General features: G+C 48.7%; 2 protein-coding genes across 3 annotated transcripts in view; both read right to left on the minus strand.

The window, feature by feature from the left end:
* Positions 1 to 14,361, minus strand: LOC136331829 (zinc finger protein 548-like). 2 transcript variants are annotated; one of them, XM_066270877.1, is made up of 4 exons: positions 14,139 to 14,361; positions 9,202 to 9,243; positions 4,439 to 4,565; positions 34 to 3,041 (listed from the first exon to the last, which is right to left on the minus strand). In XM_066270877.1, the coding sequence occupies exons 1-4, from the start codon at positions 14,151 to 14,153 to the stop codon at positions 1,657 to 1,659; spliced, it is 1,569 nt and encodes a 522-aa protein (XP_066126974.1). In that variant the 5' UTR covers positions 14,154 to 14,361; the 3' UTR covers positions 34 to 1,656. The 2 variants fall into 2 exon arrangements, with proteins under 2 accessions (XP_066126975.1, XP_066126974.1); XM_066270878.1 differs by lacking the exon at positions 9,202 to 9,243 and having other exon boundaries at positions 1 to 3,041.
* Positions 14,226 to 23,159, minus strand: part of LOC136330109 (zinc finger protein 548-like) — a 13,777-nt gene continuing 4,843 nt past the window's right edge. The window contains exon 5 of the mRNA XM_066266627.1: positions 14,226 to 14,292. Coding sequence (XP_066122724.1) covers positions 14,226 to 14,292 — 67 coding nt within the window. The remainder of the gene's footprint in view (positions 14,293 to 23,159) is intronic.

Below are 23,159 nucleotides of genomic sequence, written 5' to 3' on the forward strand. Positions count from 1 at the left end.
CCTGCCCCTCTCCTTCCTCTCTGTCTCTCTCTTCCCCTCCCGCAGGCGAGGCTCCATTGGAGTAAAGTTGGCCCGGGTGCTGGGGATGGCTCTGTGGCCTCTGCCTCGGGCGCTAGAGTGGCTCTGGTCACAACAGAGCGACGCCCCGGATGGGCAGAGCATCGCCTCCTGGTGGGCGTGCCAGGTGGATCCTGGTCGGGCACATGCGGGAATCTGTCTGACTGCCTCCCTGTTTCAAGCTTCAGAAAAATACAAAAAAAAACCAAAACACACACACACACAAAAAAAAACCCCTACATTGAATATAGTCAATAATGAGGCAATAACTGGGTATTGGGGTCAAGTAGGTGCTTGGGGCGGTAGTTGGACCACTCAGTCAAGTGCATGGTTTTATGGCCACTTTACTGTACATCTGAAACTGGTACAGAATGGTACTGAATGTAAATGAAGAATTAAAAAAAAAAAAAAGAATGTTGCCTGACTGATGGTGGTGCAGTGGATAGAGCATTGACCTGGGATGCTATGATCCCAGGTTCAAAGCCCTGAGGTTGCAGGCTTAAGTATTGCCTCGTTTAGCTTGAGCACAGGCTCACCAGCTTGAGTGTGGGACCAACATGATCCCATGGTCGCTGGCTTGAGCCCAAAGGTTACTGGCTTAAAGACCAAGGTCGCTGGCTTGAGAAAGGGGTCACTGGCTCAGCTGGAGCCCCAGAGTCAAGCCATGTAAGAAAACAATCAGGCCCTGGCTGGTTGGCTCAGCGGTAGAGCGTCGGCCTAGCGTGCGGAGGACCCGGGTTCGATTCCCGGCCAGGGCACACAGGAGAAGCGCCCATTTGCTTCTCCACCCCTCCGCCGTGCTTTCCTCTCTGTCTCTCTCTTCCCCTCCCGCAGCCAAGGCTCCATTGGAGCAAAGATGGCCCGGGCGCTGGGGATGGCTCTGTGGCCTCTGCCTCAGGCGCTAGAGTGGCTCTGGTCGCAACATGGCGACGCCCAGGATGGGCAGAGCATCGACCCTTGGTGGGCAGAGCGTCGCCCCATGGTGGGCGTGCCGGGTGGATCCCGGTCGGGGGCATGCGGGAGTCTGTCTGACTGTCTCTCCCTGTTTCCAGCTTCAGAAAAATGAAAAAAAAAAAAAAAAAAAAAAAAGAAAACAATCAGCCCTGGCTGGTTGGGTCCGTGGTAGATCAGCCTGGTATGTGAAAGTCCCAGATTCTATTCCCGGACAGGGCATACAGAAGAAGCACCCATCTGTTTCTCCACCCTTCCTCTACTCCTTTCTCTCTGTCTCTCTCTTCTCCTCCCGAAGTCAAGGCTTCATTGGACAAAGTTGGCCTGGCACTGAGGATGGCTCCATGGCCTCCACCTCAGGCGCTAGAACGGGTCTGGTTGCAACGGAGCAACAGCTCAGATGGGCAGAGCATTGTCCCCCTGGTGGGCATCCCAGGTGGATCTTGGTTGGGTACGTGTGGGAGTCTATCTCTCTGCCTCCCTGCTTCTTACTTCAGAAAAATACAAAAAGGAAAAAAAATGTGAATATATTATCACTACTTAATGTTACATTTAAATATGGTTAAAATTGACAATTTTATCTTACAGGTATTGAAGACACAATTTTAAAAAACACACAACTGCACAGCAGTACTTCTCAGGGCTAAATCAGAGAGCAGAATTTTCTTTGAAGTCTTTTCTGGTTTCCGATACTCTGCTGTGAACTTCTCGATGCCGAACAAGGTGGGAGTTCTGCCTGAAGCCTTTCCCACAGTCGCTGCACTCATAGGGCTTTTCTCCCGTGTGAATTCTCCGATGTTTAATGAGGCTGGAGTTGTACCTGAAGACTTTCCCACATTCGCCACAATCATAAGGCTTCTCTCCAGTGTGAACTCTCTGATGAATAATGAGTGTGGAGCCATCCATAAAGAATTTCCCACACTGAGTGCATTCATAATTTTTTTCTCTGGTGTGAACACTTTGGTGCCGATTGAGATGGTAGTTTTGGCTGAAGAGTTTACCACATACGCTGCACTCATACGGCCTCTCTCCAGTGTGGTTTCTCTGATGTCTGATGTGATTTGAGTTGTGCTTAAACAGTTTCCCACATTCATTGCACTCGTAAGGCCTTTCCCCACTGTGAGCTTTCTGATGTCTCTCCAGTGTAAAATGGAACCTAAAGAACTTTCCACAGTGGTTGCATTCAAAACGCTTTCCCCGCGTGTGGACTCTCTGATGAATAGTAAGTGTGGGGAAGTCTAGGAAACACTTCCCACATGTGCTGCACTCGTACGGCCTGGGTCCGGTGTGAACTCTTTGATGTCTTTCTAGTGTAAAGGTGTACCTGAAGAATTTCCCACATTTGCCGCATTTATATGGCTTTTCTCCAGGGTGAACTCTCTGATGAGTGATGAGCGTGGAGCTGTCTTTAACACTTTTCCCACACTGGCGACACTCATAGTTCACCGGCCTGCTGTGAACTCTTTGGTGTTCAGTGAGGCCAGACCTTTGACTCAAGAATCCCCCACCTTCAAGGTGCTCAGAGGGCTTTATTTCAGTGTGCATGTTTTGGTTTTCAACAAATATCTCTTTGTGGCTAAGGGATTTTCCACATTCATCACACTTATAACTGCTCTGCGCCCTTTCCAGAGTCTCCCTGCCCTCAGTGCTGTGAGGGGCCTGGTGCTGAGGAAGGCCTGTGCTCGTTGTGAAGTCCTTTCCAAGCTCCCTGCATGTCAACGAACTCTCGGCTGTGTGAACACTGCAGTTCTTCACGGATAAAGCCCTCTCCTCCTCCCAACCAGAAAGCTTCCTTCTACCCTGCTCCTCATGGCACAGGGGGAGACCGGCCACACATGTGTACACCCCCTGCTGAGTGTGGGTGCCAGCTTGCTCAGCTAGACACAAGATGTCTTTCAAAAGCGGGCCACACGTCTCACAAGAATGAGCCTTCTGGAAGCACACATCTGGCTTTGGAGTCCTGACCTGGGACACCCCTGCAGAACCGCCTTGCTGTGAAGGTGTCTCCTCACCCTGGGCTCCATGGCAGCTACCTGTAAGCAGAGATATGCTGAAGTGCATGCTGACTTTGGTGGCAGGGGCAGCCCCATTAGAAATGTTGTCCTGGCCGGATACTTCGGCTGGTTAGAGCACTGTTCCTGACACGCAAGGGTTGCTGGTTAGATACCTAGTCAGGGCACTTACAGAAACAGACTCTCTGTCTCTCTCCCTTCCTCTCTCTCTAAAAATCAATAAATAAATTTTAAAATATTAAAGAAATGTGCATCAGACACACCCATGAACAAGGGACTACTGACAGGCAAGGGAGCACAGAGACGGTGACAGGAAGCCTGCCAGGCAAAGCAAGGCCTGGGAAGCTAACGACGGTAGAGCCCGGCGATGGGTAAAGCCAACACAAAAGGGGAAAGGGCAGGAAGGAGAGACAGGCTCTCAAGGCCACTCCTCTATGAATGGTGTTCACCAAGGGCATGGCTGCCGGTGACTGGTCAGCACCATGTGCCCAGGAAGAGGCCAGTCCAAGGGGAGAGACAGGAAAAGGCAGTGAGCAATACATGCTCAGAATGACCCGACCTGTGACATCCACACATTCTAAAATGACAACTTCAGAGGAAGGCCTCTGAAAAAAAAACAACCCGGTGATCCCCACTAGTGACCATTTGGGGGGTAAAATTCCTGGTACAGCAGACCCATAAATATGTCATTAAAAAGCAGGGGAGCCCTGGCCGGTTGGCTCAGCGGTAGAGCGTCGGCCTAGCGTGCGGAGGACCCGGGTTCGATTCCCGGCCAGGGCACACAGGAGAAGCGCCCATTTGCTTCTCCACCCCTCCGCCGCGCTTTCCTCTCTGTCTCTCTCTTCCCCTCCCGCAGCCAAGGCTCCATTGGAGCAGAGATGGCCCGGGCGCTGGGGATGGCTCTGTGGCCTCTGCCTCAGGCGCTAGAGTGGCTCTGGTCGCAATATGGCGACGCCCAGGATGGGCAGAGCATCACCCCCTGGTGGGCAGAGCGTCGCCCCTGGTGGGCGTGCCGGGTGGATCCCGGTCGGGCGCATGCGGGAGTCTGTCTGACTGTCTCTCCCCGTTTCTAGCTTCAGAAAAATGAAAAAAAGAAAAAAGAAAAAAAAAAAAAAAAAGTAGGGGAAAGCAGGGGCACCCAACCAGGGTAAGGTCAGGTCTAAGGGATCTCTCACACAAACAGCAAGATTTATGACTTCTGCGCCCTGTCTTTTGAATACTCAGAGCAGCACGGAAGCAGTGTCTTGGGGACAGCAGGGACAGTGCACACAGGCTGGCCCTGGCACCAACCATACATATGCCAGGAAATCAGGAGAGGAAGTCATACCTATGGTCTTGCGTGAGAAGGACAGAGTGGCCCTGGAAAGGAACAGAACAGCACCCAGCCCAGGACCCGGGGTGGCCATTGAGGGCCTTACCAATAGAACACAGAAGTGCCAAGTTCTCCAGCATCACACGGCAGTACAGGTGCCTCTGAGCCTCATCCAGGAGTCCCCACTCCTCCTGGGAGAAATGTATGGCCACGTCCTCAAAGACTACATGGCCCTGTAAAAATGGGGGCAGTTAGATCCATGAGCAGTTTCTCATTATGTGCTTTCTTTGATTCTGTGTCTATTTACCATCCTTTCATGATAGGGCCATACTAACGGCCACACTTGTTTGCATTGTCCCTGTAATCCAAAGCCAATGTCTGACCCAATACTTTAACTCTCACATACCAAATGAGTATTTCCTCTGCCTGAAATCAGCCCAGGGTGAGGTATCAGACAGCAAGGACAGCCCCTAAGCCAGGAGATCCATAAGAATTGTCCAGACTAGTCAATCTTTTTTTTTAAATTATTATTTTATTTTGCATTTTTCTGAAGTGAGAAGCAGGGAGGCAGAGAGACCAGACTCCCGCATGTGCCCAACCAGGATCCACCTAGCATGCCCACCAGGGGGCGATGCTACGCCCATCTGGGGCATTGCTCCGTTACAACCAGAACCATTCTAGCGCCTGAGGCGGAGGCCATGGAGCCATTCTCAGCGCCCAGGCCAACTTTGCTCCAATGGAGCCTTGGCTGAGGGAGGGGAAGAGAGAGCCAGAGAGAAAGGAGGAGAGGGGTGGAGAAGCAGATGGGCCCTTCTCCAGTGTGCCCTTGCCAGGAATCGAACCTGGGACTTCCACATGCTGGGCCAAGGCCCTACTGCTAAGCCAACCACCCAGGTCTCACCTCCTTAAATTAAAACCCCATGGGTACAATCACTCATCTACTTCTCTCTCCATGGTCTTCAGTCCTTCCCTGCACATTCATCTCCTCCTCGACTTCACAGTGAGAGAGTTACCCAGAGTGGTGGCACCGCTGGCTCTATTCTCATCCTTCCCATTGATCCCATCACACAGCATCAAACATGTAGGGAATGTGGCAGAAAAGCACCATCTTGGCTGTGAACCCCAGCCCTCTCCTGCCATCCAATGTCCCTGGGGTCCCCCAGATATTGCCTCACAGGCTACCAAACCCAGTCTCATCCTTCACCCCTAAGTTCCCTGTGCCAGGGCTGGGGGACAAAGCTTTCACGCCTCCCCTCACCTGCACATTCGCGTTGGGACTCACCTCCCACAGACTGCCCCGGCCAACACCATAGGCACTTCTCTGGCCTTCCCACACGCCCACTGGCATGTGGAATCCACCCCGACAGTGCACGGTAAATGCACCCAGCATCCCAATCCGGCCCAGTTTTGCCCCAGAACGGCCAAGTTCCCCAGCACCAGGGTCACCTCAGTGAAGGTCTCTCAGTTTTACTTAGCTGCAGAAACCTATGTGAGCACCTTAAGGGGCCGGGCGCTCTCCTCCTTCTGCCCGGCACAAACTCTCTCATGACAGATGGGCAGGCTCTCCACCCAACCCTCCGTCAGTGCCCCAGACAAGCAAAGACTTGAGCTGATCTCATGTTCCCCTTGACCACCATCCCACGTGAAGACAGTCCAGGCGAGGGTCACCACATAACCTGGCTGAGGCCACAGAGACGTAACGAGACCTACCCAACCTCGCTGACCACTGACCTTCTTCATGGAGCTACCTTAGCAACCACTTCAGGTCCACTGTCCCCTCAGAAGGATTTCTGACCCCTGCTACCCTCCGCTGCACAGGCACATGTGCCCACAGCCACTCCGGTTCCTGTCTACATTTGTGGTGCCCATCACAACGTCCAGGTACCAGGTGGAGACAGGAATCTGGCCCCTCTTTTGCCTGCCTTGTCCCTCGTGGCACTACCACCACAACATAAGGATGCCCCTCTGAAATCTGACCTGCAGCTTCACCAGGGTCCACAAGTGGACCATTATACTGCGAATGTCTCTAACCTGGACTCCTCACCCCTCCATGAACTCCAGACCTGTGCGTCCATTTACCACCCGGATGTGTCTACTCCGAGTCTTTGGAACATGAGATGTGCTCAAAACCTGATTGCTTGCATTCCCTCTGAAAATCTCTTTTACTTCACCCTTTCCATATCCTAACTGATGGAACATCCATTCTTCCAAGCAAGGCCAAAAGCCCTAGGGTTGGCCCTGACTCCCCATTTCTTTCTTTCTTTTCTCTCTTCTTCAATGAGAGGAGGGGAGGCAAAGAGACAGACTCCCATGTGTGCCTGACCAGGATCCACCTGGCAAGTCCACTAGGGGGTGATGCTCAGCCCATCTGGGGGCTTTGCACCGTTGCTCAGCAACCAAGCTCTTCTTAGCACCTCAGATGAGGCCATGGAGCCATCCTCGGAGCCCGGGACCAATTCACTCCAATAGAGCCATGGCTGCTGGAGAGGGAGGAAAGAGGGGGGGAGGGACGAGAGAGAGAAGAAAACAAGAGGGGGAGGGGTGGAGAAGCAAATGGACGCTTCTCCTGTATGCCCTGACCAGGAATCGAACCAGGGACTTCCACACGTCAGGCAAATGCTCTACCACTGCCTCTGACTCCCCATTTCTATCTCACTCCCCATAACAGGAAATGTCGGCAGTTCTTTGCAACGCATTCAAAAGCCAACCATTATTGTCGAGCCAACACCAGTACTCATCTGTACTGGGAAATCACCTTAATTCTATCTCCCTTCTGTATCTATCCTCCAACTCTGCAGCCACACAGAGAGTGTAAAATCTGGATCTGATCACCTTCCTCCTCTGCTCCAAACCGGCCCAGCTCCCACTGTCCTCACACTGGAAGCTGGGAATATAAGACTGTCATTCTAGCGTCGGCCTAGCGTGCGGAGGACCCGGGTTCGATTCCCGGCCAGGGCACATAGGAGAAGCGCCCATTTGCTTCTCCACCCCTACGCCGCGCTTTCCTCTCTGTCTCTCTCTTCCCCTCCCGCAGCCAAGGCTCCATTGGAGCAAAGATGGCCCGGGCGCTGGGGATGGCTCTGTGGCCTCTGCCTCAGGCGCTAGAGTGGCTCTGGTCGCAACATGGCGACGCCCAGGATGGGCAGAGCATCGCCCCCTGGTGGGCAGAGCGTCGCCCCTGGTGGGCGTGCCGGGTGGATCCCGGTCGGGCGCATGCGGGAGTCTGTCTGACTGTCTCTCCCTGTTTCCAGCTTCAGAAAAATGAAAAAAAAAAAAAAGACTGTCATTCTAGGCCCAGTCCCAGCATGCCCCAACCTCCTGCCACCCCACTCAGGATCCCATCAGATGGAACAGGAACTTGCAGTTTCCTAAACATCCCAGCTAAGTCCCACCTGCTAGCATTTGAACACTGTGAACCCTGTGACCCAGGATGCCTGTCCCATCTTACACCATTGGTGTCTGAAGTGGAACTGATCCACATAACCCTGGACTGAGTTCAAGACCTTAAGCTGTATGGAACCACAGGGTTTTCAGTCCCCAGACAGGGAGAAGGATGGGTGGAGAGTCTCAGAATATTACCACTGCTTATGTTAGGGTACCTAAACCATCAGGGTGATTATTAGGTGTACTACCCAGCCCGCTGGGAACAACTACCACTGTCCATGGAAAAAATCTACTCAAGACACAAACTTATGTCAAGAGGAAGAGAGAGGGAGACCTGCCAAGGGAGGCAGAGACCTCCTCAATTTCCTTCTCCCTTAGCTTTTATTATCAGAAGCAGAACAGAGGTAACAGGATTACAAGGGAGGGAGATCAGGTGACAAGGGGAAGAATGATTTATGGTCATTTTGCTGATATGCAGAAAACGCTATATTGATCAGAATATTCTTTTCTTTTTTCTTTTTTTTTTTGTGACAGAGACAGAGAAAGACAGAGAGAGGGACAGATAGAGACAAACAGGAAGGGAGAGAGATGAGAAACATCAATTCTTTGTTGCGTTACCTTAGTTGTTCATTGATTGCTTTCTCATATATGCCTTGACCAGGGGGTTGCAGCAGAGCAAGTGACCCCTTGCTCAAGCCAGCGACCTTGAGCTCAAGCTGGTAAGCCCTGCTCAAACCAGTTGAGCCTGCACTCACACTGGCGACTTCAGGGTTTAGAAACTAGATCCTCTGAGTCCCAGTCCCACGCTCTATCCATTGCACCACCAACTGGTCAGGCAGAACATTCTTTTCTTTTGCTAATTAACAAGCACAAAGAAAGGGGCAATCCTTCCCTGGCCGGTTGGCTCAGTGGTAGAGCGCCAGCCTGGTGTGCAGGAGTCCTGGGTTCGATTCCCGGCCAGGGCACACAGGAGAAGCGCTCATCTGCTTCTCCACCCCTCCCCTCTCCTTCCTCTCTGTCTCTCTCTTCCCCTCCTGCAGCCAAGGCTTCATTGGAGCAAAGTTGGCCCAGGCGCTGAGGATGGCTCTGTGGCCTCTGCCTCAGGCGTTAGAATGGCTCTGGTTGCAACAGAACGATGCTCCAGATGGGCAGAGCATTGCCCCCTGGTGGGCGTGCCGGGTGGATCCCGGTCGGGCGCATGCAGGAGTCTGTCTGACTGCCTCCCTGTTTCCAACTTCAGAAAAAGAAAAAAAAAGAAAGGGGTAATCCAGAACCTCCAGGCTAATTTCTAAAGCCAGTTCACATGCATTCCTTTCTGTCTGCACAAAGGTCACCCACTCACACTTTCTTGGTGTTTGCATCCAAAAGACACTCACTTAGTGATGTGAACTAAATTTCACTAGTCCAAGGCCTAGAGGATTCAAGGTTAAATGGGTGACTCCCTACAATTAGGGTGGCTAGGAACCTGAGACACCTTCTACTCACCTGTGCAGGGTCCATGATCATTTCTGCCGCCACCATGGGACCCTGTGAGAAGAAAGAGGTCATGAGAAATGTGTAGCCCAAGACCCTACAAGCTGTGTGGACCAGCACCATTGCCCTGCCCTGGAGCAAAATGATCTCAGACTGACAGTCTAAGTCAGCACTGACTCTTACCAGCTGGTGACCCTGGAAGACTGGCCTCCCTGGGCCTCAGTACCATCATTTATAAAATGAACATCAGAATGATTTCAGGCCCTGGCCAGGAGCTCAGTGGATAGATGGCATATAGATGTCCCAGGTTCGAATACCATTCAGGGCACACAGGAGAAGCAACCATCTTCTCCCCTTCTTTCCCTCTTCCCTTCCCACAGCCATGGCTCTATTGGAGTGAGTTGGCCTAGGGCGCTGAGGACAGTTCTGTTGGAGCACATCAACCTCAGGCATTAAAAATAGCTCAGAACTTAAGCATCAGCCCCAGACAGGGTTGCCAAGGGGCAGGGGAAACCCGGTAAGGGCACATGCGTGAGTCTACCTCACTATTTCCTCTCCATCACCTATTAAAAAAAATAAAATAGGCCCTGGCCGGTTGGCTCAGTGGTGGAGCGTCGGCCTGGCGTGCAGAAGTCCCGGGTTCGATTCCCGGCTAGGGCACACAGGAGAAGCGCCCATCTGCTTCTCCACCCCTCCCCCTCTCCTTCCTCTCTGTCTCTCTCTTCCCCTCCCGCAGCCGAGGCTCCATTGAAGCAAGGATGGCCCGGGCGCTGGGGATGGCTCCTTGGCCTCTGCCCCAGGCGCTAGAGTGGCTCTGGTCTCAACAGAGCGACGCCCTGGAGGGGCAGAGCATTGCCCCCAGGTGGGCAGAGCATCGCCCCCTGGTGGGCGTGCCGGGTGGATCCCAGTCGGCGCATAAGGGAGTCTGTCTGTCTCTCCCTGTTTCCAGCTTCAGAAAAAAAAAAATACAAAAAAAAAAAAATGATTTTTTTTTTTTTTTTTTTAGTGGGGTGGGAGGGACAGACAAGGAAAGAAAGACAGGCAGGGAAAGAGATGAGAAGCATCAACTCATTGTTGCAACACCTTAGTTGTTCATTGGTTGTTTTCTCATATGTGCCTTGACCAGGGGCTCTAGCTGAACCAATGACCTCTTGCTCAAGCCAGTGACCTTGGGCTTCAAGCCAGCAACCTCAAGGTTCAAACCAGTGACCTCTGGGCTCAAGCCAGCAACCATGGGGTCATGTATATGGTCCCACGCTCAAGCCAGCGACCCCACACTCAAACCCAATGAGCTGTGCTCAAGCTGGCCACCTTGGGGTTTCAAACCTAGGTCCTCAGCATCTCAGGCCAATGCTCTATTCACGGTGCCACCGCCTAGTCAGGCGAATAATTTCAACTCACACTGCAGATAGTGATATCGAGCGTAAGGCATACCCCTATGTATCAGCTATACCATCCCATGATCAATGGTATTCTATGTTTTCACTGCAAAGGAAATGGCAGGGATTTGAAACTTGGGCATGTATTTTTCCCACTTTCAAAGGTTTTCAGAAGATGTGATATGTAAAAATTCATATCATAAGCAAATACTTAATAATTAGTTAACATTCAGATCATTTATAAACTATATGGATAAATGTATCTAATTCCCTATAGTAATTTTTAACTGCCTACCTGTGCACCATTTCAGAGGAATGTTCATTTACCAGTGTTTAAATCAATAACTTGCATATATCTTTCAGTTAATGAGCTGCAGGGGGCACTTAAGCAGGCAGGTCAGGTACTACTTCCTTCAGGACTCAGGTCTGCCTGCAACATGACCCTCTGAAGGAGCCTGTGGGAAGGCCCTGACTGGACAGTGGATCACCCTCTCGTTCTGAGGGCTGGAGAACGTGCCCTGATCGGGGACTTAGCTGCTCCACTAACCCAGCTGACCTTTCTTGGGTTCCACGAGGGCCTGCTCAGCCTACAATGGGGAAAATCTACACCAGCCCACACCTGAGCCTCCACCCCAGGCCAGCTACTTACCTCCTCTGGACCTCCCTTTCTGCAAACATAGGCCAGAATTCACCCTACACCAGGACTCTCCTCTCTGAAGATGCATCAGGGACGCACACCCACCTGTATCCTGTCCACTGGTCTCCAGCCTCCCCTCCCTCACTACAGAGCTAATCTTAAATAACCAAAAGTCTCTCTCCTTTTTGTGTGTGTATTTTTCCAAAGTAAGAAGCAGAAAGGCAGGGAGACAGACTCCTGCATGCGCCCAACCGGTATCCACCCGGCATGCCCACTACGGGGTGATGCTTGGCCCATCTGGGGCATTGCTCTGTTGCAACCGAAGCCATTCTAGCGCCTGAGGCAGAGACCATGGAGCCATCCTCAGCGCCCAAGCCAACTTTGCTCCAATGGAGCCTTGGCTGCAGGAGGGGAAGAGAGAGATAAGAGAGAAAGGAGAGGAGGAAGCGTGGAGAAACAGATGGGCACTTCTCTTGTGTTCCCTGTCTGGGAATCGAACCCAGGACTTCCAGACACCAAGCCAACACTCTACCATTGAGCCAACCAGCCAGGGCCTCTCTCCTTCTTTGAGCTGGTTATCCAGTTATGCCCTGGTCAAGTCCACACACTGTAACCTTTCAGAAGCTCCAAACTAAACCAACCACGTTCCTGGGCCTCAAAACCTTTTTTGTCCATCTACCCTGGTGATGGTTCCATCTTCTGACATCTCCATGTTGAGACATCTCAGAATCATACGTCCAAATACAACTCACGCTCTTCTCCCTGATACCTGTTCACTGCACTAACTTCCTCATCTCTGTTCCTTAAATGTTGAGGTTCAAGCCTTGGGATGGTCTTTTGTTCCCTACGTTTGTTCAAAAACCACACGTGGCCTGACCTGTGGTGGCGCAGTGAATAAAGTGTCAACCTGGAATGCTGAGGTCATGGGTTCAAAACCCTGGGCTTGCCTAGTCAAGGCATTTATGGGAGTTGATGCTCCCTGCTCCCCCACCCCCCTCTTTTCTCTCTCTCCTTTTCTCTAAAAGCAATTTTTAAAAATCCACATGTGATATAGCAGGAAATCCTGTTGCTCTGTCTTTATGCCTATAAAAACTCTGGTCACATCTCTACCCTATATGACCCCTCTGGTTCAGCCCCTCCCATAATCCTCCTGAAGTCTACTGCCGTGTCCTCCTTCTCAGTCTCCCAGCCTTCATTTCCCATCCACTTTTTAACAACTTTAAACTTCAAATCTGGATATACCCCTAAATTAGATTCCTGGACTCAATTTCAACATGGTGGCTTGCCACACAACACTGAACAATTCTCTGATACAAGCAGGGTGTCCAAATCCACCCCCTCGTCCCTTGAGATGCAGGTTGAAAGCCCAGGCTGTATCTATGTTTCTGACCAACTTGTTATAGATTGTGACAGGGTGCAGGTGGGGGGCCATGACCCCCTCCACCCTTAAGTGGATGAAGGGACCTTGACAAACTAGACGTTCCAGATCCCCTTCCCCCAGGCATCCAGATTGACTCATCTGGGTGTGGAAGGTCCTCTAAGCTTACTTATGGTTAATCTTACACAAATCACTGAAAGCTACCTTTTTCCTTAACGACTACCAGCCTCCACCCTTGAATCCCCTATTTCACCCTACCTGTTAGAGAACTGGTTGCTGACCTCCACCTTTTAGATGTCATCATGGCAGATGACCCCTTAATCAACTTCTCTGGACTGAACTTGGGTGTCTTCCTTCAGCCGACCTTACAGAGTGGAGGTTCCAAAGCCCCCCCACACACCATTCCTGGGCAACTCAATTTCGATGTCACTTGTAAGCCCAGGTTGTTACCTGTACTTCCAACTCACTAGCTGTAAATGTGAGGTTCCCCAAACCCCCTACTCGGTTCCATTAATTTGTTCGGATGGTTCTCAGGATTCAGAGAACACATGTTACTTATTAAGCTACAAGCTCATTATAAAAGGACATAGATCAGGAACAGATAAAAGGTGTGGGGAATGAACACGGTGCTTCCACGTTCTCTCCAGATATGACTCACCCCAAATCTACAAGTGTTCCCTAACACAGCAGCTCTCTGAACCCCGTCCTTTTATGGTTGCATAAAGGGCCACTGCACAGGCATAATTGATTAAAAACCATTGTCCATGACCACAGATTATCCTCTAGCCTCTCTCCCTACCTGGAACTCAGGGTCCACAGATGTTTTCCAAAAGTCACTCGACCACAGAGCAAAAGACAAATCGATCAACCTCAACACCTGGGAAATTCCCAGGATCTGAGGAGCAGTGAGGCAGAAATGATGATGAAGACCAAAATACAGACAAGAAATATATTCTGACCACCAGAATGACAAAATATGTACTGTACTTTTCACTCCATAAGACGCATCTTTTTCCCCCAAAAGTGGAGAGGAAAATGCCCGTGCGTCTTATGGAGCAAGTGCTCTTTTTTTCTTTTTATTTTAGCTGCTGCGGGTTCCCAGACAACTAGAAGAGTATTTGAACATTCAAGTCTCTTCTCATTTCTTAATAATGGTGCTCATGGTTGTTAATACTGTTGTTGAGTTTACATGGTTGACATATTATTGTGGGACATTTTATTAAATATTTTAAAATACCATTTCGTTCAGAATATTATTTTTATTTTCCTACATAAAACCCTAGAAGCATCTTATGGAGCGAAAAATACGGTATTTCTTAGAAATACCATCGCAACCTTGGAAGAATTCCTACCGCCCAGGTCCTCACTTGATGTGACATTCTCCTCGCCCCTGACACTTTGACACGGAGACCCCGGTTGGCCCAGGGCTCAGGTCGCCCCCAAAGGAACTTTTTATTCCCCCACCTCCCAGGGCTGACATGGACCTCACGGAGACGTCTCCCATTCGTGCCCCTAGCCCCAGCGGTGAGGGGAGGCCGGGGGACGCAGCACCCACCTTAGTCGGGCTCATGGGCGCGGCCCCGCCACCGGCCTGAAGGAAGACGGAGAGGGAACAGGGTACCCTCGGGCCTCGACCGCCGCCTCAGGGCCGCGAGGACGACATCTCTCCGCGCGGCGCTTTTGCTCCTCCGTCGTCCGCGTTCAGAAACCTAGAAGAACCCCAAGAACAGCGCGATAGCGACCACGGAAGACTGCACCAGAAGTCCTGCCTTCGCTGCGCGTCGGTTCGTAAGCGGCTCCATGCTGGACGCTCACTGGCTTCGCTGGCCGCTTATCGGTTCGCAGAACATTCTGGGTAATGTAGTTTACAACTGGTTCCACTGTGTGGGCCGCCATTCGTTCCGAGTTTGGGAATAAGCGTGAGGGGCGCTGGGAAATGGAGTTCCCCGGGCTCCAAGGACGCTCTGGGGCTTTGTGATTTTTTTTTAATTTTTTTTTTTACAGGGACAGAGAGAGTCAGAGAGAGGGATAGATAGGGACAGAGACAGACAGACAGGAACGGAGAGAGATGAGAAGCATCAATCATCAGTTTTTCCTTGCGACACCTTAGTTGTTCATTGATTGCTTTCTCATATGTGCCTTGACCATGGGGCTACAGCAGACCGAGTGACCCCTTGCTACAGCCAGCGACCTTGGGTTCAAGCTGGTGAGCTTTTGCTCAAACCAGATGAGCCCGCGCTCAAGCTGGCGACCTCGGGGTCTTGAACCTAAGTCTTTCCGCATCAGGCGGCTTTGTGATTCTTTAAGGAAACGTATCTAGATTTCACTGGGAGGCAGCAGAAGTCTCATAAGTTGACATTTGTTATTACGGACTCTGGAACGCACTGGAAATTGCCAAAGGCTAAACAGCCAGAGTCAGGCGTCAATAATGACACACTCAGCTGTTGACTCATGTGTTTCTAAATACTGGAAGACTTAAGTTTGTGGTCTGTTTAATGACCTTCAGTACACAGGACAGGACAGAGACAAGAAAGGGGGAGGGGAGCCGTCCCCCTAAACAGAGCATGATGGGAAGTTGGAGGAGGGGGTAACTTTCCTACTTGGATAATCAGTGATTGTGTCCCTACCTAGAGAGGATCACTTAAGAAAAAACTTTTTTTTTTTTGCCTGATCAGGTGGTGCTGCAGTGGATAGAGCGTAGGACTGGGATGCGGAAGGACTCAGTTGAGCATGGGCTCATCTGGTTTGAGCAAAAGCTCACCAGCTTGGACCCAAGGTCGCTGGCTGGAGCAAGGGGTCACTGCTGAAGGCCCATGGTCAAGGCACATATGAGAGAGCAGTCAATAAACCACCAAGGTGTCGCAAAGAAAAACTGATGATTGATGCTTCTCATCTCTCCGTTCCTGTCTGTCTGTCCCTGTCTAACCCTCTCTCTGACTCTATCTCTGTTAAAAAAAAAAAAAAAAACAAATTAAAAAAAATATATATATATACTTTTTTCATTCATTAAAAAAATTGGGGGGGGGACAGAGGGAGGGGTTTGGGGAGGGGAGGAGCACAAAGAAAACCAGTTAGAAGGTGTCGGAAGACAATTGGACTTTGGGTGATGGGAATGCAGCATAATCAAATGTCAAAATAACCTAGAGATGTTTTCTCTGAACATATGTACCCTGATTTATCAATGTCACTCCTTTAGAATTAATAAAAAAATGTTTAAAAAAATTTTTATTAGCCCTGGCCAGTTTGCTCAGTGATAGACGATTGGCCCGGCATGGAAGTCCCGGGTTTGAGTCTCAGTCAGGGCACACGGGAGAGACAGCCATCTGCTTCTCCACCCTTGCCCCTCTCCTTTCTCTCTCTTTCTCTTCTCCTCCTGCAGCCAAGGCTTCACTGGAGCAAAGTTGATCCAGGCACTGAGGATGGCTCTATGGCCTCCACCTCAAGCCTTAAGAAGAGCTCGATTACTGAGCAACGGAGCAATGCCCCAGATGGGCAGAGCATCCTCCCCTGGTGGGCATGCCAGATAGATCCTGGTCAGGTGCATGCTAGAGTCTGTCTCTCTGCCTCCACACTTTTCACTACAGAAAAATGTTAGTGATGAAATTAAGCAAAACTCATGGAGATAAAATACCTCAGCAAGGCAACTTTAATAACTTCTGCAAAAGGGCTTGCTGCTGCTATTGAAAGCCAGCCAGCAAGAGCGTGGGAAGATGGCAAATTTTGTTTTTATCCCTAACTCAGGGCCTAGGATGCTGGGTCTTGTTCCACTGGCTGGAGTGTTGACATACAATCTTATTTTTCCCCAATTGGCTAGTTTAAATGGCAGCATCAAGGTGGCAGGAAGACATGGGGATATCATGAACTAGGTAAGGGGATTGAGGAATGGTCGGATGATTGGATGAAAAGGGTTGGGAGATGGGTAAACAAGTTAGCTATTTCTCATTCTACTCCCTGGTCAGAGGAATCTGAATGAAGGAGGATGGAAAGTTAGTTGAAGAAAAGAACCTGAGTTCTATATTTCCATCAAAAATACAAAAAAAAAGTTTTTATTGACCTTTAGAGAGAGAGCGAGGGAGAGAAACAGAAAAACATCAACTTCCTGTTTCACCCATTCATACCGTGACCTGTTGATTTTTTTATGTGCCCTGACCTGGAACAGAACCCACAACCTTGGCATATCAAATAGAGAGGAACATTTTTACTGCAATACATTTTCCTTTTTTCTTCATTGAAATAATATTGTTGCATATCTGAGATATTTTCCATTTCTTTTGAAAACCTGGAAAAGAGAGTTACTTATCACATACCCTTTCCTGCCAGGATAGAGTGGGACCCCCCCCCCTTTTTTTTTTGTATTTTTCCGAAGTTAGAAGCAGGGAGGCAGATAGACTTCTGCATGCGCCAGACCGGGGTCCATCAGTATGCCCACCAGAGGGCGATGCTCTGCCCATCTGGTGCGTTGCTCCATTGCAACTGGAGCCATTCCAGCACCTGAGGTGGAGGCCATGGAGCCATCTTCAGTGCCTGGGCCAACTCTGCTCCAATGGAGCCTTGGCTGAGGGAGGGGAAGAGACAGAGAGGAAAAAGAGGGGAAGGGTAGAGACGCAGATGGGCGCTTCTCCTGAGTACCCTGACAGGGAATCGAACCCGGGACTTCCACACACCAGTCCGATGCTCTACCACTGAGCCAGCTGGCCAGGGCCAGACTGGGCCCTTTAAACCTTTGACCACTTGTGCAAAAAGGCTTCTCTTATCGCTGAGTTAAAGGTGTGGAGTTCTGTGATCTCCTCTCCTTGCTGGAAAGTGGTTTATCATTTCACCTGAAATTGCCACAATAGTGAGTGCACACGGAGTTGAAATCATCTCTAAAAAAAATCTTCTGCCTGACCAGGTGGTGGCGCAGTGGATAGAGCGTCGGACTGGGATGCGGAAGGATCCAGGTTCAAGACTCCGAGGTTGCCAGCTTGAGCGCGGGCTCATCTGGTTTGACCAAAAAGCTCACCAGCTTGGACCTAAGGTCTCTGGCTCAAGCAAGGGGTTACTCTCGGTCTGCTGAAGGCCCGCGGTCAAGGCACATATGAGAAAGCAATCAATGAACAACTAAGGTGTCGCAATGCGCAATGAAAAACTGATGATTGATGCTTCTCATCTCTCTGTTCCTGTCTGTCTGTCCCTGTCTATCCCTCTCTCTGGCTCTGTAAAAAAACAAAAAAAAAAAAACAAAAAAAAAAAACTTCTGAAATAGAGGGGCAGAAATTTAATAATGGTGATACAGTTACCAAAAAAAATTAGCAAAATAGTTATGGAGAAACATCTGTTACAGATGGAAAAAAAGTTAAGATTTCAGTGAGGTCTGAAGAGCCAGAGAGGAGGTTGAACCTGTGGCTGTGCTGGAACCTTGGCCACTCTCTGGGTTTCTCTCCAAAATGTGATTTATTATTATTATTTTTTTACTTGAGAACATTTTGCCTAACAACTTGGAAGGATACGTTGAGACAATATTCTGAAAAACTTGCTGGAAAAGTAAAAATGAAACTGTGCTGTTGTGTGTGTTTCTTGCTCTCACAAATACCTAGTAAGTGCCTACAAGGTTTCAGGTACAATAGTAGTTTCAGGAGACACATCTGGAAGTGGGTGGTCTGCTGTTTTTGTATACAGGGTATGTCCTGTAATTAATGATTTTGTACTGGATCCTGTATTAACTTCATGAGGAAGCAAGCCTTAAATATCCTGTGTTCAGCATTATGCAATGCTTGACCAAAAAAAGTAGACTGAGCTATTTTTCTCCCACTGTAATTGGTGAGTAAACCACCTACTGGTTATGCTAGCTGAAAACCATACCCCTGCAAATAAATATCTGGGTAATGCCTTATGGTCTCTCCTGCAAGTTTTCCTGAATGAAAATCAAAGAGGAAGATCAGCCTGTCCTACGGTGATGCAGTGGATAAAACATCAACCTGGAATGCTGAAGTTGCCAGTTCAAAACCCTGGGCCTCCCTGGTCAAGGAACATAAAAGAATCAATTACTATGAATTGATGCTTCCTGCTCTACCCTCTTTTCTCTCTCTCTCTTTTCTGTCCCTAAAATCAATAATTTTTTTAAAAAAGAATTAAGCCTGACCAGATGGGGGTGCAGTGGATAGAGCGTCGGACTGGGATGCAGAAGACCCAGGTTCAAAACTCCAAGGTCGCCGGCTTGAGCGCAGGCTCCTCTGGTTTGAGCAAGGCTTACCAGCTTGAGCGCAACGTTGCTGGCTTAAGCAAGGGGTCACTTGTTCTGCTGTAGCCCCCCGGTCAAGGCACATATGAGAAAGCAATCAATGAACAATTAAGGGGCTACAACAAAAAAATGATGCTTCTCACCTCTCTCTTCCTGTCTGTCTTTCTGTGTTTCTGTCTCTGTTACAAAAAAAAAAAAAAAAAAAAGAATTAAAGTGTTTAGCCCTGACCAGGTAGCTCACTTTGTCAGAGCATTATCTTGACACAGCAAGGTTGTGGGTTTGATCTATGGTCAGGGCACATACAAGAATCAACCAATGCATGAATGAGAGGGACACAAGTTGATGTCTCTCTCTCTCTCTCTCTCTCTCTCTCTCAAAATCAATAAGAAAAAAAATTTTTTTAACAAAGTGTTTATCAAAAAAAAAAAAGAAATAAAGTGCTCATTTTTCATATTCACTGCCTGATGCGTGGTGGTACAGTGGATAAAGCGTTGACCTGGAACACTGAAGTCTCTGGTTCAAAACCCTGTGCTTGCCTAGTCAAGGCACATATGGGAGTTGATGCTTCCTGTTCCCCCCCCCTCTCTCCCTCTCTCTCTCTCTCCTTTCTAAAATGAATAAATTTTTTTTAAAAATCACCATTTTTTTTTGTATTTTTCTGAAGTTGGAAACGGGGAGGCAGTCAGACAGACTCCCACATGTGCCTGACTGGGATCCACCCGGCACAACCACCAGGGGGCGATGCTCTGCCCCATCTGGGGCATTGCTCTGTTGCAACCAGAGCCATTCTAGTACTTGAGGCAGAGGCCACAGAGCCATCCTCAGGACCTAGGCCAACTTTGCTCCAATGGAGCCTTGGCTGCGGGAGGGGAAGAGAGAGACAAAGAGGAAGGAGAGGGGGAAGGGTGGAGAAGTAGATGGGCACTTCTCCTGTGTGCCCTGGCCGGGAATTGAACCTGGGACTCCTGCATGCCAGGCCGATGCTGTACCACTGAGCCAACTGTCCAGGGCTGAAATCACCATTTATTAGAGTGAACTTTGGATGTTTATATAAATTCTGCAAGTCAGCCTGTCAACAAGGGTTACTCCAGTGACTAACATTCTGAAAGTTAGGAAATCATTGCTAGTATCAGGCTCCTAAAATTCAGCGAGGCAATGATTAGACCCATGAGGTGTGACCACAATAATACACCAGAAAGTCAGTCAAGCATTAACCACCATGGCTTATGAAAGTCTGCTAGGTCTGAACACCAGACTTTCCAAACGTTTATGTTTCAGTAGCTTGGGCTTGGTTTGAAAAAATAGCTATATACATAGAGCTCTCCTGTGCAGGAAAATTAGAAGCTCACTTCATTTTGCCTTAGATTCCAAGTTCAAATAATTGTTACTGGCCCTGGCCGGGTGGCTCAGCGGTAGAGTGTTGGTCTGGCATATGGAAGTCCCAGGTACAATTTCTGGCCAGGGAACACAAGAGAAACACCCATCTGCTTCTCCACCCTTCCCCCTCTCCTTTCTCTCTATCTCTCTCTTCCCCTCTCACAGCCAAGGCTCCATCAGAGGAGTGTTGGCCCGGGCACTGAGGACAGCTCCATGGCCTTTGCCTCAGGTGCTAGAATGGCTCCAGCCCCCATGGAGCAACACCCCAGATGGACAGATCATTGCCCCCTGGTGGGCATACCGGATGGATCCCGGTCAGGAAATGCGGGAATCTGAGTGCCTCTCCGCTCTCACTTCAGAAAAATACACACACACACACACACACACACACACAATTAAAAAATAAAAAATAAAATTTAATGTGGAAGCAACTCAAGTATGCATTGATGGATGAGCGAAAAAAGAAACATGATATATATTCAGCCTTAACCAAAAAATGGGAAACTCTTGCATATACTACAACATGGATGAATCTTGAAAACACGGTAAGTAAAGTAAGCTTGTCCCAAAAGAGCACATCTGTATGATTTTACCAAATGATGTCCCCAGAATAGTCAAATCCATAGACAAAAGGCAGATTAAAGTTTTCCAGAGATAGGGTGTGGGGGAAAGAGTAATGGAAGTTGTTGAATAGCATAGTTTGAGTTTTGCAAGAAGAAAACAGCAGAGAAAGGCTGCAAGACTGATTGTTATGCCTTGCCGCTTTTGCTCAACCCCTTGTTCAGAGTAAACATACCAAAAGGTGATAGGTATTTCCAACAAAACCCATGATTTTTCCCTTCTTTCAGCCTTCAACTGACATACTAGGGCTTTTTTTTTTTTTTTTTTTTTTTTGTATTTTTCTGAAGCTGGAAACGGGGAAAGACAGTCAGACAGACTCCCACATGCGCCCGACTGGGATCCACCCGGCACGCCCACCAGGGGCAATGCTCTGCCCACCAGGGGACGATGCTCTGCCCATCCAGGGCGTCGCTCTGCCGCGACCAGAGCCACTCTAGCGCCTGGGGCAGAGGCCAAGGAGCCATCTTTGCTCCAATGGAGTCTCGGCTGCAGGAGGGGAAGAGAGAGACAGAGAGGAAGGAGGGGGGGGTGGAGAAGCAAATGGGCGCTTCTCCTGTGTGCCCTGGCCGGGAATCGAACCCGGGTTCCCTGCACGCCAGGCCGACGCTCTACCATTGAGCCAACCGGCCAGGGCCACACTAGGGCTTTTGACTAAACAATATTCCTCATGATCTGTGATACTAGCCTTGCAAATGTAATAGGAAGAGACTTGTCAATCAACAAGCTGCAAAACAAAACAAAACCCTACAAGTAAGAGAAAAAATTATCTGAGAAAATTTAAAGCATATAAATCGTCCATCAGGTGAAAATAAAGATGCTACACACCAAAAACTGATGAGACGCAGGAAAACAAGTGCTTAGAGGCAACAGTGCAGCTTTAAAAAAAGAAAGAAAGAAATCTAAAACCTAGGCTTCTGCGGTGGCACAGTGAACAAAGCACTGACCTGGAATGCTGCGGTTGTCAGCTCGAAACACCAGGCTTGCTCAGTCAAGGCACATACAAGAAACAACTATGAATTAATGCTTCCTGTTTATTCACCACTTCCTCTATCTCTCCAAAATCAATCAATAAAAAAATTAACAGAAGAAAAAATCTAGGCTTCCGGGTTAAGAAAGGAGAAAAAATGAAATTAAATAACCTCAAAGAAAGGAGGAGACAGGAAACAAGAAAGATTAAAACAAAACCATACACATAGAAAACCAAAGCAAACTCTAAAAAATGTGTAAAACAAAGAGTTGTTTCTTTCAAAAGATAGCTAAAATTGATAAAACTTTATGCAGGCTGACAATTAAAATAAGGAAGAAGTTAAATTAAGGAAATCAGGAATGAAGGGAAGATACAACTTATGTTACAGATATTAAAAGCATTATAAGGAAATATTATCAAATCTTTATCCCTTGAAGCTAGACAATTCAGTTGAAATGCATGGATTCCCAGAAAGACACAAATTATAAAAATGATTAAGTAGAAAGTCTATATAGTACTACACTAAATAATTTTTATAAAAAAACTTCCGAAAATAAAATCTCGGCCAGATGCCTTTACAAGAAAATTACAACAACCCATTTTACAAAAAAGATTCAATTACCATTCTCAGTTGAGAGGACAGTTCGAGACCGCAGGTGTCCTTCAGTTCTTAAAAAAAAAAAAAAAGCCTGACCTGTGGTGGCGCAGTGGATAAAGCGTCAACCTGGAAACACTGAGGTTGCCGGTTCAAAACCCTGGCTTGCCTGGTCAAGGCACATATGGGAGTTGATGCTTCCTGCTCCTCCCCCTTCTCTCTCTCTCTCTCTCTCTCTCCCCCCCCTTCTCTCCTCTCTAAAATGAATAAATAAATTTAAAAATGTATATATAAAAAAAATTAAAAAAATAAAAAAATAAAAAATAAAATAAAAAAAAGGAATCTCCAACCTCTCACAAACTCTTCCAGATAATAAAGGAGAAAACAAATACCAACTCAATCGGTGACATCAGAATTCCTCTAACATTGAAGACAGAGACATCACAAGAAAAGAAAAACTACAAACTAATTATCCCACACCAATATAGATAGAAAATACATTTTAAAAATAAGAAAACAAGGCCCTGGCCGGTTGGCTCAGTGGTAGAGCGTTGGCCCCGCGTGTGTGTCAGGATTGATTCCTAGTCAGGGCACACAGGAGAAGCGCCCATCTGCTTCTCCACCCTTCACCTTCTCCTTCCTCTCTGTCTCTCTCTTCCTCTCCCGCAGTTAAGGCCCCATTGAAGCTAAGCTGCCCCAGACGCTGAGGATGGCTCCATGGCCTCCACCTCAAGCACTAGAATGGCTCTGGTTGCAATGAAGCAACACCCCAGATGGGCAGAGCATTGCCGCCTG

Source organism: Saccopteryx bilineata, chromosome 3, assembly GCF_036850765.1.
Source record: "Saccopteryx bilineata isolate mSacBil1 chromosome 3, mSacBil1_pri_phased_curated, whole genome shotgun sequence".
In the NCBI taxonomy this organism is placed as follows: Eukaryota; Metazoa; Chordata; class Mammalia; order Chiroptera; family Emballonuridae; genus Saccopteryx; species Saccopteryx bilineata.

Excerpts from the sequence above, each read along its gene's own strand:
- LOC136331829 (XM_066270877.1), bottom strand. Across the intron at positions 4,566-9,201 it reads TGATCATGGACCCTGCACAG|GGCCATGTAGTCTTTGAGGA; the intron begins GTGAGTAGAAGG and ends CCATTTTTACAG. Across the intron at positions 3,042-4,438 it reads GGCACTTCTGTGTTCTATTG|GTAGCTGCCATGGAGCCCAG; the intron begins GTAAGGCCCTCA and ends CTCTGCTTACAG.